Source organism: Arachis hypogaea, chromosome 6 (assembly GCF_003086295.3).
Source record: "Arachis hypogaea cultivar Tifrunner chromosome 6, arahy.Tifrunner.gnm2.J5K5, whole genome shotgun sequence".
NCBI classification, from domain to species: domain Eukaryota; kingdom Viridiplantae; phylum Streptophyta; class Magnoliopsida; order Fabales; family Fabaceae; genus Arachis; species Arachis hypogaea.
In genome coordinates, this window is record NC_092041.1 from 19,121,971 (window position 1) to 19,139,309 (window position 17,339).

A 17,339-nucleotide genomic window follows, 5' to 3' on the forward strand; every position below is an offset into this window, starting at 1 on the left:
ATAAACTTAAAAATTGAACAAAGGAAAAGGAGGCCACCGAACCGAACAACATTCATCTGGTGAATCAAAATCACAAAGGCCACCGAACCGAACAATGTTCACGTGGTGAATAAATGGTGATCAACCTTCAATCAACAAGAATAGTATTTCTCCTCCTCTTTCTCCTCCTCCTCCTTCTTTCAAATTCGCGCACGTAGGTTCTTCTTCTGCTTCTTCCTCTTCGCGCACACAGATTCTTCTTCTTCTCCTTCTTCTTTCATTATAATCATCACCAACAACACCAACATTTTGCTCGGTTAAGTGGAGTTGCTAATTTTGATTCACTTGATTGTTAATGTATTCAGTTGAGTCCTTGTGCAAGTAGAAATTTTTTCTTACTGATTGAATGTTTATCACGTTTTATTCAGCATATGATTAGTGTTCGGTTCAGTGGTGTTGATCATTTTGGTTCACCTGATTGTTATGTGTTCAGTTGACTTCTTTTACATAGAAAAATGCTATTCTTTATGATTGAATGTTTATGATGTTTTATTCAGCATATGAATATTGCTTGGTTCAGTGGAGTTGCTCATTTTGATTTACTTGATTGTTAGTGTGTTCAATTGAGTCCTTGTGCATGTAGAAATATTTTTCTTGATGATTAAATGTTTATGACGTTTTATTCAACACATGAATGATGTTTGATTCAGTGGAATTGGCCATTTCAATTCATTTCTGGTCTGCACAATTTAAAACTCATCCTCCTCACCTTCTCTTCTTCTTCTTTCATTATCGTCATCACCAACAACACCAACATTTTACTAATGGATTATTTTTTCAATCGTATTGAATGGAATGCAATTGTTAAATTAAATTGAATTGAATTGAATGGACGCTGGTGTTCTGAATCTGAATTGAATTGATAATATCTAAATTGTAGACAGAGGTGTTTCGAATTTGATTTCATATAATGGATTATGTTTCGTTCACTGAGTACAATCAGGTGAACCGAAATGGTCAACACCACTGAATCAAACACCAATCATGTGGTGAATAAACGTGATAAGCATTCAATCAGTAAGAAAAACATTTCTGCATGCACAAGGACTCAACTGAACACATTAACAAGTGAATCAAAATGAACAACTCCATTTAACCGAGCAAAATGTTGGTGATGATTACGCGAAGAAGAAGCAGAAGAAGAACTTACGTGCGCGAATTTGAAAGAAGGAGGAGGAGGAGGAGGAGGAGGAAAAATACTATTCTTGTTGATTGAAAGTTGATCACCATTTATTCACCACATGAACATTGTTCGGTTCGGTAGCCTTGGTGATTTTGATTTACCAGATTTCGGTTCTGTGGCCTCCTTTTACTCTGTTCAGTTTTTAAGATTATTGTGATAGCATGCAGCAATCATTCCCTAACTGTCTTAATGTAATAACCTCATTCAACTGATTTGAAGTTAATTCATTCATTGTTTCAATTCAAAAGTCCAGATTAAAAAAAACGAAGAAGAACGAGGAAACTAATTAAGTTGAAACTAATCCAGATCCATAACGAAAAACACAACTAGAGAAGAAAAAGAAGAACAAGAAAGAAAATGCGAACAAATAAAATCGACGAAACTTATAACACAAGCATAAAAAAGTTTAGGTTGCACCAAAAAGTTTACGTTGAGCAAAGGTCATAAAAAGTTTACGTTATATGTAACACGTAAATCACAAACGATTTGAAAATTGGAGGGGACACATAACCAAAAAGATTTGGGTAACATCCATGTATTTTTTTACATGGATATTGAGCTTTTCTCAATATAAAATACATATCTCTATTTTATAACACTCGCCTGTGCAATTTTAGTAGCAGTAACTTCGTGTTTGTTTCTTTATTTATGTATATACAAGACAACGAATAATTTCAAATTGACTATTATTGAAAATTTTATATGAAAAATAACAAGTATAAAATACAAAACCATTAAGTACATATATCATATTACAGTTCTCAATAAAAATAAAGTAATGCAAAAAAAAAAAAATCATGCACCAGTTAGAAGCTAGTAAACATGTGAGGAGATAGAATTAGTTGCTACTGCTGCAAATCCTAGTCCCTGTGAGAATGTAGCCACCAAATGCACTCATTTGCATTGATGGATGAGTTCTCGATGGAAGAACCTGCAAACATATGATTATATTGTTAACAATCAAAAATAAAAACTTACGAAATATGTTAAGCCAGAAATTTGTACATAAAAATAGAAAAGAGATCAAAACAACATGGTAACTTAAGGGCTTAACGATCGTTGTGTAATTTACTAATTTATAATACGATAATAATGATGATGATGAATTGCATAAATAAATCTAACCTGGTATTCACGTAACCAAGGCTCTGATAACTGTAACCCAATGGCCATTTTTGCAAGCTGTAGATTGTGCATGCAAGTTGCGAGAGGCTGCAATTTAATAAGTGGGCAAATAAGAGAATAAATCCACCCTCAAAACAACTTAATTTCTACATAATAGAAGAGAACGTGATTTTGTATTTGCAATTTGTAAATCAATGACCAAAACAATGGACTCTGCTAGTAGCGAAAGTATTTGAAATGTTCCTGAAGTTAACCAACGTAGTGGGAACAAATGATATTTAATCCCCAAAATAAAGTGAAACTAAAAGCGTTTGAGATAAAAAAAAAAAAAGGAACATCTTTAAAATACGCTGCAATTTATTAAGACTGAGGTGTAAAATAAGTTACCTGAAGATATTGGTGATAAATAGCAAATGGAGCAGAATTCGATAAAAGGGGCAAGACATCTCGAACCAGTGGCCAAATATCCATCTCTGGAGCAGCAATAAGTAGGCTGTAAAATAATGAAGAAAAATGATCAGCCTCCACCTTACCTAAATAGTTAGTGAAATGTTAAAACTTTAGATACCTTGAAAACCCATTTTCCTTCCATGAATCAATGGTTTCTTGTGGTGCTTTTTCTCCGGCTTTTGTAACTTTGCAAGCTCTTATAACAGGAATGTTCTCATTCTCAGCACCAAGATCAGAAATTTCATTTCCTGATGAATGGCTGATTTCATCTGTGTTGGCTGTCGAACCCATCAGATCCTGCACAAAGCGCATACCCTGATGAAGTTTGTAAACTACAATATTGAACAAATCAGGAGACCAAGGAAATGCTACTTACATTTGACTGGGTTTCAACATTGCAGACATCATTCACATCAGCAACTTGAAGAATTTGCTCAGGTGACTCTTTTGACGATAGCAGGTCCGAAATGGGACAACGCACGACTCTGCCACAAGAAAAAAAATAATGATGCCAGGAATAATAAATAAATAATTAAAAAAATTGAAGTCATTTTGCTTTGGTTCTCAATAAAATTAACTACGTAATAATAAAGGAGGAGCGAGGAGTTAAGACTAAAGACACGTCAATTTCATAGAGAACAAGCATGCAACATTATGTACATTTTTAATAATTTAACAGTTATATCACAAGAAACTTTCATGAACTCTTCCCTTTATCTTTCTTAGGATTCATAAGTCTTTTACTTCCTGAGAGAAACAAAATAGTGTCCGTGTATACTTGTTTGAAGGAAAATTTTAGTTGCAATGATAATGTTAAAAGTTTCCATGATATTCAACAACCACAAAAAAGACATTAAGCTAACAAATTAAAGTAAGAAACTACCAAAAATTGTTTTCTTTTCAAGGCATATCTATGAATTGCCCTATCAAGGTGAAAATATTCTGATGATTATAACTAATAATTTTTTGATAACTTGCAAACAAATTGCATCACATCACCTCACCTCTTGCAAATTTCATCACTGAAGTTAAATATCCTAACAATATCCATGGAATAAGGTGATTGCCCAAGATATGAGTTGCATACAAAACCGGTACCTATGAAATAGACAATAACAGCAAACGGTTGTTTCTCGTATAACATCATAAAATATGCAGTATCTAAGGTGGCAACAACGTTAAAATTTATACCACACCTCCTAAACGTTCTGCCACAGCACCAGTAAGAAGGCCACTGATCATATCAACTACAAGAATGTCAGAATTTGCAGAAACATTCGCCATGGAAAGTAGGAGAGATAATGTATCCACCCGCAAGAATCTGAATCATTAACCGTTGGAATTTTAGAAATAATACCAAGGATATGAACTTCATTTCATGTAGAAAAAAGTGAATAATGACAACTAAGTTTTGTAAATAGTCAGCATACACACAGCACACACACACACACACACTCGTGCGTATGTATGACATAAATATAGCTCGAGATACACAAGTCCATAGTGTAAGGAAGAGTTAATTCAAAATCAAACAAAAATTGATATCTTCTTTTTCCTCTTTTCTTTGGACCAAACACACATTAAAGACTTTGCATTCAGAAGTTCCAGAACCAAATTATGCATGCTCATCGTCTCAACTCTAATAGAAAGTACATGAAAATAATATGCAATTCTGAGCAAATGATAAAAAACTCACCCAATTTTTGATGGATACTTCTTAAAATAGGCCTCGCATATACTGAAAAATCAAATAGAAGCAACCATAAGGCTAAGTAGAGACTTAAAAAATCATTGAAACTGATAAAAATATATAAACGTATAGATAAAAAAGATATCTAAGATGAAACATAAATCATAAACAACTTAATGAAAAAGCTAACAAATAGTCCCAGAATAAAAATGAATATAAGCCAGTGTGTATATGTTAACTAAAAATAATAATTATGATAGAAGTTTGAAATCAATAGTGAAAAACAATTTAGGTCACCTTCTAGCGACAGGACGCCTCATAAGTACTTTTGGCGCATATTTCTTCTGCTTCTTGCGTCTATATTTCTCCTGCATAGAACAAATGCATTGGTTTCAGTTTCATTCTCAAAGCAGACTGCATAATCTCTTTATGCTTCTTCAATGTACCTGTGAAAATGCCGTTTTCTTCTCATATGTTGCACTATTGGCAATGAGAGCTTCAATAATCTCATTACCTCCTGCACCCTGCCTGCATAAAAAGGCAAGGATTTTTCAGAACCCAAATCTCTTAAGCTTGGTAGAGAAACAATAACCTGACAACTTTTTCACAAAACCCAGGCAGTGCACTTTTGGTAATGGTATAAGTTAGCTATTGATTAATAAACATTCTTGTAAGTGAAAATAAGCTTATCCAAACACATTAAGAGGATGTCAGGCACATTACATAACAAGAAAAATAGTAGATTACTAGTAATCCATATTAGCGCCCAAGAAAAGAACATTAATTCATGGATGGTAGAATTCCCAATAACTAAGAATGGTGCTACACAGTGTCTAAGAAAATACAGATGAATAAGGATTGCATAAAATGTTACCTTCGCATGGCTTCAATATCTTCACCAGTGAGGGTTTGTGCAGTGTTATTGTCAACCAATTCGCGATTATCCCTGGATTCAACATTCGGTTGACCATCATCTTTTATTTCCTCATTGTTAGTAGCATCAGCTGTAAGTTTATTTCATCCATGTGATTAATAGAACTACTTCTAGAGGTTATTATAAATTAGGAATAGTTTCTGAATTGAAACTAGAAACTAGAACTTATATGCAATGATGCATAAGCATAGATAGATACCTTGAGGGGAAGGTATAAAAGGAGAGAGGGAAGTGCCATCGAGCTGAAAGAGAGAACCGAAGGGAGTGCCGATTAACGGTTGGAGAGAGCAGTTCTTATTCCCAATCTTCAATTTCCTGCGTAACGAAAACATTATTGTTATTATTATTATTAAGTTAGTTAATTAATTAAAGAAGAAGAAGAAGAAGAAGAACATACGCAGCGGGGGAGAGGCGAGCGAAGACGAGACGGTCACCGTCGTTGATGTCAAGCAAGACGCTGCATCCTTCCCACGTCACTCTTCCGTTATTACTTTTATTGCCATTGGGCTCAGAGCAACAACATTCTGCTGCTGCTGAACAAGACATTCTTCTTCTTATTCTGAATCGGGACGAACAAGCAGAGGCAGTTCGGCACCTTCACGCACGTACACTCTATGCATCTCCACTCCTCTGCCGCTATCGTTCCTAAACCCTCTTAACATTATTGGGCTCCACTATTGTTATTGGGCCCAATACTCTTATGGACCTTTACTGTTATTGGGCCCAATACTCATGCCATTTTGATCCCTTTGCCGTCCATATCTTACTCCAAAAGACCAAAATCATTGAAACATTGAATAAAGAATAGAATAAGTTTAATTTCCTAAGCTATATATTAATTTCCTATAGGTGACCGAACTAGTACTTGGCAGTAAGATATCTTGCTTTTGTTGCAGTTGTTGAATAAATTCTTAATTAAAGAATCTTGATAACATAGCAAATAATATTCTAGTTTATTGCTTACTATTCTTTATGTTAATGCTGGTAATTGGATATGGTTGGCCAAATCTGACTTTATAACTACTTTCCATATGATTTGTCCCCTTTTACTGATTATTAAAATGGATTTCTCATCCTTTTCTGTATTGTAAGATGAATCTCACAGAAACTCATGGAATATGACATATGTAATAAGACGAACATCATGCTGTTTCCACCTAAAATTTTATAATCAATGTACTTATGTCTGTATATAAGAATGAAAAGATTTGCCCCTAAAGTAAATAATCATCTTCAATTGGTTGAATTATATATGCATGTAAAAAGCAGAATTGCAACCGTATAAAATAAAAAAAAATGAAAAATGTCCTGCGATTTCACATAAGCTAAAAACTCATATGTAATTAACTTTACGTGAAGTTGATAATTGATGAGAGCCGTTAAATGATTTAAATGATTTTACTAAATTTTTATCTAACGATTTAAATTATTTAACTAAATTTTCATCTAACGACTGTCAACTGTTAACTTCGCGTAAAGTTAACTGCACTTAAATTTTCACCGCTAAATAATCAGTTAATCACGTATTCACTAATTTCGTAGTGCAATACCTATTTCCTATTTAAACTACTTTTAGTAATATTTATTATCTTCTATCTCTAATAATCGAACCCAACCCAATTATACCTCATTAACATCAATGTTTATTTCTATTTACATTATTATTTTCTACACTCCTTAATTAATGTCTTCGCTCTCTTGATAATTTCTCTTAGAAATTGATACGAAGAAGCTAGGCTACTTATGATTCATCTAGGTTTTTTATACACTTGGACCCAAGTGTATTAATGCTACTGTCCATAACATTTCACCCTCATAAACACCATATCAAAATTATTTATCATGTGTATGTTGTTTACATTTAATTCATAGTTAAAATTCATATATAATAATGTAGACGATAAAAAATAAATAAAACCATTTCCCATATATTATATATACGAAGGATAAAATATGCTCTAAAAATGTGTAACAGAAGTACAAGTTTATGCATATAAAGCGGGAATATGTATTTGGAAAGAACTAAGAAGGCAAAGAGAAAAAAGGGAAACGAAGATGGGAAAGATATTATTAGTAGGATTATTGGAAGGCACAAATTGGCATAATCGTTGGGTGCTCATACTTGTTTCTCCATGTTTTACATGGTGTCTTCTTCTTGGCTCATATGCTTTTTTAGCTTTTTGCTTTTAGAATCTCGCCTACTACATAATATCATATAGGATGCGATCCATTTATTTGACCGTACTAAATAAATAATTAAAGTGCTCAACCAAATCACATAATGGTTCCTCCTTCCTATACATACATACACCCATCCTCTTCCTCTTTCTCCTATCTGTTTAACCCTATTCAAGTAGGTTTTATTCTAACAGTATCGTCTACTTTTGCCAACATTAATATCTAAAAACAAAATTACGGATTTATAATATGAGTGGATATTACTTAAAAGTTAAAACAGATATTATGAGAAGTAGATATCAAAGATATAGTTAATTATTTGTATTTTTCTATTTAACAATTTAAATTTTTGGAATAAATAATTTTATGATTGGAATATATATTATGCTTTTTTGTATATTAAATTTTATAAAGTCTAATGATTTTATATTTTATAAAGCATGATACTAAAATTTACGTAGAAGTTAGTATTCACTTATTTTTAGCAGAGTGATTCAAACATGATAAATAAGAAAACACCATGTATAATATTAAAAAAAATTATTTGGTGAAGTATGTGTACGTAATAAAAAGGGCAATTTACATAAATAAAATGAGTAAAAGAAACTTTTACGCAAATACAACATTGGAAAACTGCAGATCAAAATGCAACAATCCTAATTGTATGTATTTCGCGTGACACCCTAACGCGGATTACAAATACACGTAATCCGCTATACCCTGTCGCGGATTACGTTGAGAACGTGACATCACATAAACCGCTACACCCTATAGCGGTTTCTGACCAAATGTGTAGAAGGCATAATCCGCTACACCCTGTAGCAGATTATGAGGAGAGTGGCTCACTATATAAACCGGGGAGGCCGTAGCGGATTTCATTTGAGGAGAGTGGGAAAGAAATTTAGAAAGAGAAAGTAGAGAGAAGGGAGAGGATATTCTTGGAGCAGTGGAACAATGGAAGATGAACGGCGGTTGTACCGGCTCGACGGCGTTGCTCATGTAGCCGGAACCATCAATGAAGAGGTAAGTCTCTTTATTTTCTTTCAATTGGATAATAACTGTATATCTTATTTAATATTAAGTAAGTTATTTATTAATTAGAAAGATAGAGACTTAGTTTAGCTTTGGGTTTGAAAATCAAAATTTGAAATTTAAAATTTAAATTAAATGTAGAGAATTTAGAATTTAAGTTGTGGATGGTAAATTAGTAATTTTAAAACCTAGGTATTTTAGGACTTGAAACATAAGCTATGGTTTGGTGATGTCATTGTTAGAAATTAAGTCGATGTTCTTTATTTTTGAATATGCAACCAACCTGATGTATTTATAGCGTTTGTAGGCAACAGAATATGCCGTAACATGATAGGATTATACCTTATTTGGAGAGGGCTGGGTTGTACCACCTGGCTAGGCTGAACGCGCATTGGTTCTGGTTGGATGAGCCTCTGGTCAACGTATTTATCAAGAGGTGGCGGCCTGAGACCCACACTTTCCATATGCCATTCGGAGAGTGTACTATCACACTCCAGGATGTGGCATATCATTTGGGGCTGCCCGTGGATGGCCAGACTGTTTCTGAGTACATGACTGACTTCTACCTGCACATCGAGGGGGCCAGACCGGCATGAAAGTGGTTCCAGGAGTTATTTGGTGAGCTTCCGCCACCGGATAAGAGAAAGTTATACACCGTCCACTTCACATGGTTCCATGAGCAGTTCAGGATGTTACCGGCTGATGCTTTCGAGGAGACCATACGCATATATGCACGTGCGTATATTATGATGCTTCTGTCGGCACAGCTGTTCATGGACAAGAGTAGTAATCGGGTCCACCTTCGCTGGTTGCCATTTGTAGCGAGACTTGATGACATGGGCAGCTATAGCTGAGGCACAGCTGCGTTGGCATGGCTGTACGGATGCATGTGTAGGGTGGCAAACAGAAATACCACCAACTTGGCTGGATCCTTACAGTTGCTACAGTAATGGATCTTTTGGCGATTCCCCACATTGAGGCCGCAGGGTTTCGATGCTTTCTCTTTTCCGTTGGCATCTAGGTATAATTTAATACACGTATTCTTTCAAGTTATTAACGTTCTACATATGAATTACATACGTATGTGATATTTTTGTCATTCAGATGGGCCACATACTTACCCACTTCTGATGGGAAGGAACAACGGCTTATTCAATATCGTCTGGCATTGGATCAACTGTGTGATTGAGATGTAAGTCATTTGTTTTTGTTTTCAACATTTTATTAGTTCTTTCCCACTTATTTGTACACATTGGTACAATGCTGACTTGTCTCCTGACTATCAGATTGTGTGGGAGCCTTATGGTTCTCTAGACGTACTTGCAGTCATTCATGCGGAGATACTGACTGAGGAACACAGTCGGTTTTAGCGGGCGGTCACCAATCTTATATACTTTGCAGTGATTGAGTGGCATCAGGTAGACAGGGTCTTTTCACAGCTAGGGGACGTACAGCATCTGCCTGAGCCAGCCCTGAACATAGAGTATCTTTATGGTAAGAACGACATGGATGGAGATAGATGGTTCTCCACTTACTATAGGACATGGCATCAGCATTGGGGCAAGCAAGTTCGCTCTGTGTTGAGTCTCCAGAGAGTGGCTGATCCTGGTCCATCCGCTGAGTACCTGGACTGGTGGTACCGTGTTGCACATAGGATTCTATCACCAGGGATTGTGTTCACAGATACCAGGTCGACACAGGTTCCGGACAATGCTGTACTCAGAGGGTCGTCGTAGGCGCCCATTATAGTACCAGCGTCGGATATGCCCGATAACAGACGTGTGGAGTAGAGACCACACATTGGTACACGTGCCACTGATCACGAGTGGCACTGGCTCGACGACATGATGCAGGATGAGCAGGTTGGCGGTGATGACGGAGGCCAGGCAGATCATCGCCTTCGTTGATCTAGTGCTAGACGACGGGCTGCTCGTGCTGGACGAGCACCCTCCGTCCGCCATGATGACGAGGCTGGATCGTCCCGTAGTCACCCTACTGACACTCAGGTTGGTGGCACTGCGGAGGCTAGTATGAGTGGTATACCTTTTACTCACGTATCTAGTTCTCAGGTACTGCATGAGTGTAGCACGCAGATGTTTGTTGATCTTGCTACCACTACTTTTACCATGGATTTGGACGATCAGCTAGCTGGACCACAGTTCTATGCGAATTTCGCTGAGATCATACGGGGTGATGACGTTCATCAGTACCAGAGTTCGATTCCAGACGGTCCGTCCGAGCCTCCAGAGTACAGGCCACAGTCAGCAGATGTGTTGTCCCAGGTTCCTGAGTCCCAGCTCCCAATTGACCTGAATGAGCTAGCAGGCAGCCCGTACGACACTTGGTTCGGATAGGGGGGACGCCGCTATCTGCATTTGGAGCTGGGCTACAGGATGCTCCACCTGGAGATCGGCGAGCGACTAGAGTGAGGCGTCCGACTCGATGTGGCACAGGCTCGCACCTACTTGGTCCATTCGGGGGCAACCATAATGATGACGGTGACCAGCAGTAGCGCCCATTGTGTTAGTTACGACCGTTATCATTGTATGAATTATGACTTATTTATTTTCTGTTATTTTTAACAACTTGTGACAGTTATATTTGTATGACTTATGTAGTTAACTTATTTCGTGTTAGTGTTAATGTCTGCTGGCTATTATTTTTGTACGACTTATTGCTTATGAGGATTACATTTTGTATCAATTCGTGCATTTTACATTATGAACTTGTTATTACTACACATGTATTTCTGATTTTTTTTTTATAGTGAGCCATTCTCCTCATAATCCGCTACAGAATATAGCGAATTATACTTTCTACACATTTAATCATAAACCACTACCGAATATAGCGGTTTATGTGATGCCACATTCTCAACGTAATCCGCAACAAAGTATAGCGAATTACGTATATTTATAATTTGTGTTAAAATGTTGCAGATTATATACAATTAAAATTATTACATTTTAATCTACAATTTTCTAATATTATATTTATGTAAAAATTTCTTTCACTCATTGTATTTATGTAAATTGCCCTAATAAAAATCCACTCGAATTACATGTAGTTGTTACTATGCATTCTTAGATGAGGAGGTAGAGATTCTTAGAAGCTACGATCCTGGTCAAGTGCCTACTTCTACGCTTTTACTCATCAAGTCTAATTAATGAGGATTCAGTGATTCACCGTCAAAATGAAAAAATAAATGAGGATTCACATCTTTCAAAGGTTTATGGATATTATGCAATTCACGTTGGGATTCATAAGCTTCTCTGTCATTTTCTATAATATATACATTTCACAAATATATCTATTTTTTTATTTTTTTTGAAAGGAAGGTCAACCATCTAAACAACAACCATTCTTCATATAAAATCCATGTAACTTAACTACTTAAGTCACCAAGCAAGCAATGTTGTTTTCATCCATAATGATTTTCACACTATTACAGTGAAATAATAGAAATCATCATTTTTATATAAATATGATCTTGCTAATAAATACTTGATAAGGATTACTATATAAATTAACAATAATTTTTAATAGAATATATAAAGTATCATTCGAATTGAAAGTTAATGTGTTTGAAGGAGTAGGCCACACTTTCCTAACTAAGAGGCCAGAAAGAAAGTGCGTTTCACTGACAAATACAGCACTAATTACTAACACTCCACATTAATTCTACTTAAAATCCAAAGCAGATGGGTAAGTGGCAATAATATAGGACTAATAATGAAGTGGTTGTACTCAGTAGCAGTACCCCATCCAAATTTAAGTTACCCTATATCGTTTACATTTTCAATTATGAATGTATATAATCAGATCTATGATAACATCGGAGAATTGATCATTATGATAGATTAATAGGTATTGTACCCTTTCATTAATTATTATAGGTCTTAAGTTTTATTAGTCTTATGAATTGAACAAAACTTTAGTAAAAGATTTTTATTCTTTTTCTGAAAATTTTAATTATTTAAACTAAATTACTCGAATTCTTAATAATAATATTGTAAAAAGAAAAATATTAAAAATATATACCAAAATTAGTGAGATTCATGTGATATTATAATTAAGACTCACATCAGATCTACTTAATCAAAATTCAAAGTAGATAGATAAGAGAGATCATAAAAAATGACATACTTCTAAGATACACATTAAAACTTAGTTATTAAATTAGGTATTATATATTTGAATATAAATATATATTATTTAATTTATATTTTATACTATAATTAATTTGGTGAGGATTTTTGGTATTTGTATTTTCAATTATTATGTAAATAGATACATAATCTTATAATAATTTCACGTGTTTGTAGGTCCAAAGCAAGAAACTATAATAGCAAGTATGCAAATAAAAGTATAATATAATAATAACACAATAAGTTGTGAATTTGTGATGCTATATATTATAAACAATAATGAATGAATTCATTAATTAAGGTCCCTCTCCTCTGTGTCCCACACCACCACATTCCACAGAACCCTGCATCCTCCTCCAATTTATGACTCTCTTTCTCTCTGCTCAATTCACATAAACAACATTGAATTTTGTAAACTCTGTTGTATGAAAAAGAGAGGAGTAGTTTTGCTTAACCTCCACTCTAATGGCCCTCCTAGCACTCTTGCCTGAACACTCCCTTCCCAACAACAACAATGGTAAGAATAAGATTAATAATAAGCAGAAGCAGAAACACAAGCAGAATCAAAAGCAGAAGCAGAAAGAAAAACAAGGTTCTTCTTCTTCATCTTCATGGGAGCAAATCAAGAACTTGATATCTTGCAAACAAGTTGAAGGGTCAAGAGTGCATGATCCTTCATCGTCAAAGAGCATGATGGGTTCATCTTGCAGCTCCATATGCAGCTTCAGAGATGTTGTTCATGGAAACACTAGAGTTGTTCACAGAGCTGATAACTCTTCACCTGAGAGTAGCTCACTTGGGCAGCAAGAAACTGGTTTGTTGAGTAGAAAACCTGCCGCAAAATCATCAAGAAGGTCATCTGGGAAATCCAATGGTGGAGCAACCTACACGCCATCATCTTCTAAAGGGATGCAGTTTAGGAAGCTGTCTGGGTGTTATGAATGTCACATGATCATTGACCCTAGCAGGTATCATATCAATCAATATAATGCAATCTTTTTCTTAGTTACTATACTGATGGAACATTACACCGACATCTCATATATATCATTACTATTTAAGTATGCATGTGCCATGTTTATAAAAAATCAATTAATAATGTTTTCTTTATAAATTAAACTATAGTATGAAAAAATTATTAGTGGCTTATTAGTTTTTTTATTACAGAATTTAAGAGATTAATTAATATAGTATTAATACGATTGGAAAATTAAATACAATTCAGGCTACCAATTCCAAGGAGCAGCGTGTGTGCTTGTTCAGAGTGTGGAGAGGTGTTCCCTAAGATGGAAAGCTTAGAGCTTCATCAAGCTGTTCGTCATGCTGGTACCATCTTTTTTCACTCTTCAATATTGTCCTTACATATCTTACTACTCTTTTTCTTTTTGACCCCTTCTCTTTAATTGCTTGCCCTCTTTTCACGTTTTCTTCTTAATGACAGAAAAGATTGATTCCTTTTTGAAGTGTATTTACTATGCGAATTGATTTCTCCCTTCAAGCACGCACCGCTACCTAGCTAGCTAAGTTGATTGAGAAATTCTTAATTAATTTGCTTTCAAAGTATGTAAAATGTAGAGACATGTCTCATTCATAATTTGACCCCTTAATAATCATTTTATTAAAAATTTATATATCACAAGTCACAACAACAACAAGGTATATTATTTGTTTTTATCTTCAAAAGCACCAGTTTCATGTTTGCAACTTGGTGCATGTTATTAGTACAACTCCTATTTTATTTCCATAAAGCTAAGACACACCCTTTAACTTTTCATCATGCAATTTTTCACTTTACTGAGCAAAATGAAAACTCTTATTCCAATGAACTTAACTGTAGTTGGATGATTAGATCTGGTGGCAATTGTTGAAACACGCCAGCAAATTTTTGTATTATCTCAATAGTTTGAGTGAATAATTGCATGTCTTGTGCTTGAACATGTTTGTGCCTCTGTGGGGTTAATTAAAAGGTTAAAAACACAAAAGTAAGCTTTGAAATTTGAGACATGGTGCTAAATGGTTGACCATTCCATGCATGTCATCATGTTAATGAGTTGCTTTAAACAACACTTTGCCGATCATCTTGCACTCAATTTTAATTTTATATAGATTATTGCATACTATTCAGTATTCATGAATCATATCTTAGAGGAAAAAAAAAAGGAAAAATAAATTATTTATTACTGTGCCTCTCACACCAATTGAGAGATTAGTACAGTGCATATTAAAAGCGTTGAATGAGTGATTTAACGTGCACACACACACATACAGATACATACACTAATATGATACATATATCACAGCTGTCTTCTGTAACACAATTAAATGATCTGCTTCCATATTCAAATGCCATATCTTCATTGCGAACCTGACAAATGTCATACATTGCTAATTCAAGTAACTATCTAGTACTACTCTGTTTGTAATCATATCATTTTGTCTTCTTATCTTAACTCTATGTAACTATGTAACATTTTGAATGCAGTAAAAAATTCAAATTATTTTGGGCATGTGAATGTGATTCATAAAATTGAATTTGATTGAACAGTTTGGGAGCTGGGTCCAGAGGATTCAGGTCGGAACATAGTGGAAATAATCTTCAAATCAAGCTGGCTAAAGAAGGACAACTCGATATGCAAGATCGAACGGATACTGAAGGTCCAGAACAGTCAACGCACCATCCAACGGTTTGAGGAGTGCAGGGACAGCGTGAAGTCGCGTGCACAGAATAGTAGCAAGAAAAACCCCAGGTGCGCAGCCGATGGCAACGAACTCTTGAGGTTCCATTGCACCACATTGACCTGCCCACTTGGGGCACAGGGATCCACTGCCCTTTGCACTGCCATTCCCGCTTGTGGCGTATGCACTGTCATAAGGTATAACTCAATCTCCTTTGCTAAATAACTTTAGACTTTATCAATGAGTATCAAATACAGTCAAACTTTACATGAAATTAATAATTAAAAATTATTAAATAAAAATTTAGTTAAATTAAATATATAAATTTTCATAAAATCAAATGCACGTGAATTTTCATTTAAATAAAAATATTAAAAAATTTTCACTAACCATTGATTTATCCTGTATCCTAAATCTATTAATTTTATAACTAACCAACTTTAATGATTAGGCACGGGTTTCAAGGCGGTGGAAAGGGGGTGAAGACCACGGCCAGTAGCGGTAGGGCACATGACTCGCTGGCAGGGCATTGTGGCGCCCCAAGGGCAATGTTGGTTTGCCGTGTCATTGCTGGCAGGGTCAGGCGCGTGCCAGAGGACGCGCCGCCAGAGGACGACGGAGTCTCGGCTAGTGGGGGCTATGATTCTATTGCAGGCAGTGTCGGGATCTACTCTAACCTTGAAGAGTTGGTTGTTTTCAATCCACGCGCCATCCTACCCTGTTTTGTGGTTGTTTACAAGGTGCTTTCTTGTTGAAATTTGGAAGGAGAGAAATGCAGGATTCTCTTGCTCGTATATCACTTGATCCTGTATCTTTATTATTGTTTTAACTTTTACATTATATTAAGATTAGATGGTGAAAAATTAACTATGTGAGAAATTTGTAGTAACAATGTGTATAAAAGAATCTTACAAGTCTTGATCAAAGTCATATTGTCTCTTATTACTATAACTATGTATGTAACATCATGTATAAACTAAAAAGTGTTTTGACCATAGACTTTGTTAGGTAAATAATAGTTTGTGTGAATAATGGATTTTAAAATTGATTTAATAAAATAAAAATACATTACATTTTTAAATTATCCACTTAAATCTTAATATTAAAATAACCATTCGTATATCTAATGAATTAAACATTCGATATATCCATTATTCACATTATTTAATATTTTTATTATCTATTTATACTTTTTCTTTAACTATATCTTCCATTAGGTACCTAATTAGGTTACAAGTGTTATTACAGACAAAAATATTAGTGAATCACTAATTAAATACTATGAATCTCTATACTCTAGAGACAAAATCTTATATTTTAGATTTTTTTATGGTAATAGTTAATTTTTTGTGGTAATAGCTTTTCTAAAATTTTATAATTTATTATATTAAAACAATAATGCTCCATATCCATATAAAATACTTATCCAAGTCATTCAAGTAATTTTTCGTTAACGTATGTGAAATATACGTGCGCTCCTCTCTTTCTACTATCAACATAACAGATAAACCTCTTCTTTAATGTAAACATTCTTCTTCCTCTTCTCTTCTTCAACGTTAACGATTTGCATTGTAATTTTCAGATCTGCAATTTTTGCTACTCGTCGTTCTTCTTCTTTTTTCTTTTCTTCTGCTCTTTGTTTTTTTTTTGTTGCTCATCCTTCTTCTTCCAATTCTTCTTTGTTTTCTTCTTCGATTTTGTGGATTTATCTTCTTCATTTTTAGATTTCAATATTCTATCAAAACAATAAATGATTCAACTTCAAATAAATTGAATGAGAGCGTTTTGGATTATTCTTCTGGAACAAATCAAGCGGATGAGGTTTGGATTTTTTTTAATCGAATTGAATGGAATGCAATTGTTAAATTGTTAAATTGAATTGAA

The 17,339-nt window shown here is 34.7% G+C and overlaps 2 protein-coding genes across 2 annotated transcripts; one reads left to right on the plus strand and one right to left on the minus strand.

Moving 5' to 3' along the window:
* Positions 1–1,891: 1,891 nt before the first annotated feature.
* Positions 1,892–6,069, minus strand: LOC112696374 (uncharacterized). Its single transcript, XM_025749110.3, has 13 exons — positions 5,819–6,069; positions 5,621–5,736; positions 5,362–5,491; positions 4,934–5,015; positions 4,785–4,855; positions 4,494–4,535; positions 3,994–4,118; positions 3,802–3,895; positions 3,174–3,282; positions 2,916–3,094; positions 2,735–2,840; positions 2,348–2,434; positions 1,892–2,153 (listed from the first exon to the last, which is right to left on the minus strand). Exons 1-13 carry the CDS (start codon positions 5,965–5,967, stop codon positions 2,061–2,063), a joined length of 1,383 nt encoding a protein of 460 aa, XP_025604895.1. The 5' UTR covers positions 5,968–6,069; the 3' UTR covers positions 1,892–2,060.
* A 6,854-nt stretch (positions 6,070–12,923) lies between these two features.
* Positions 12,924–16,381, plus strand: LOC112696375 (uncharacterized). The gene is made up of 4 exons (XM_025749111.3): positions 12,924–13,747; positions 14,005–14,105; positions 15,325–15,652; positions 15,907–16,381. The coding sequence occupies exons 1-4, from the start codon at positions 13,245–13,247 to the stop codon at positions 16,208–16,210; spliced, it is 1,236 nt and encodes a 411-aa protein (XP_025604896.1). The 5' UTR covers positions 12,924–13,244; the 3' UTR covers positions 16,211–16,381.
* The last annotated feature ends 958 nt before the right edge of the window (positions 16,382–17,339 follow it).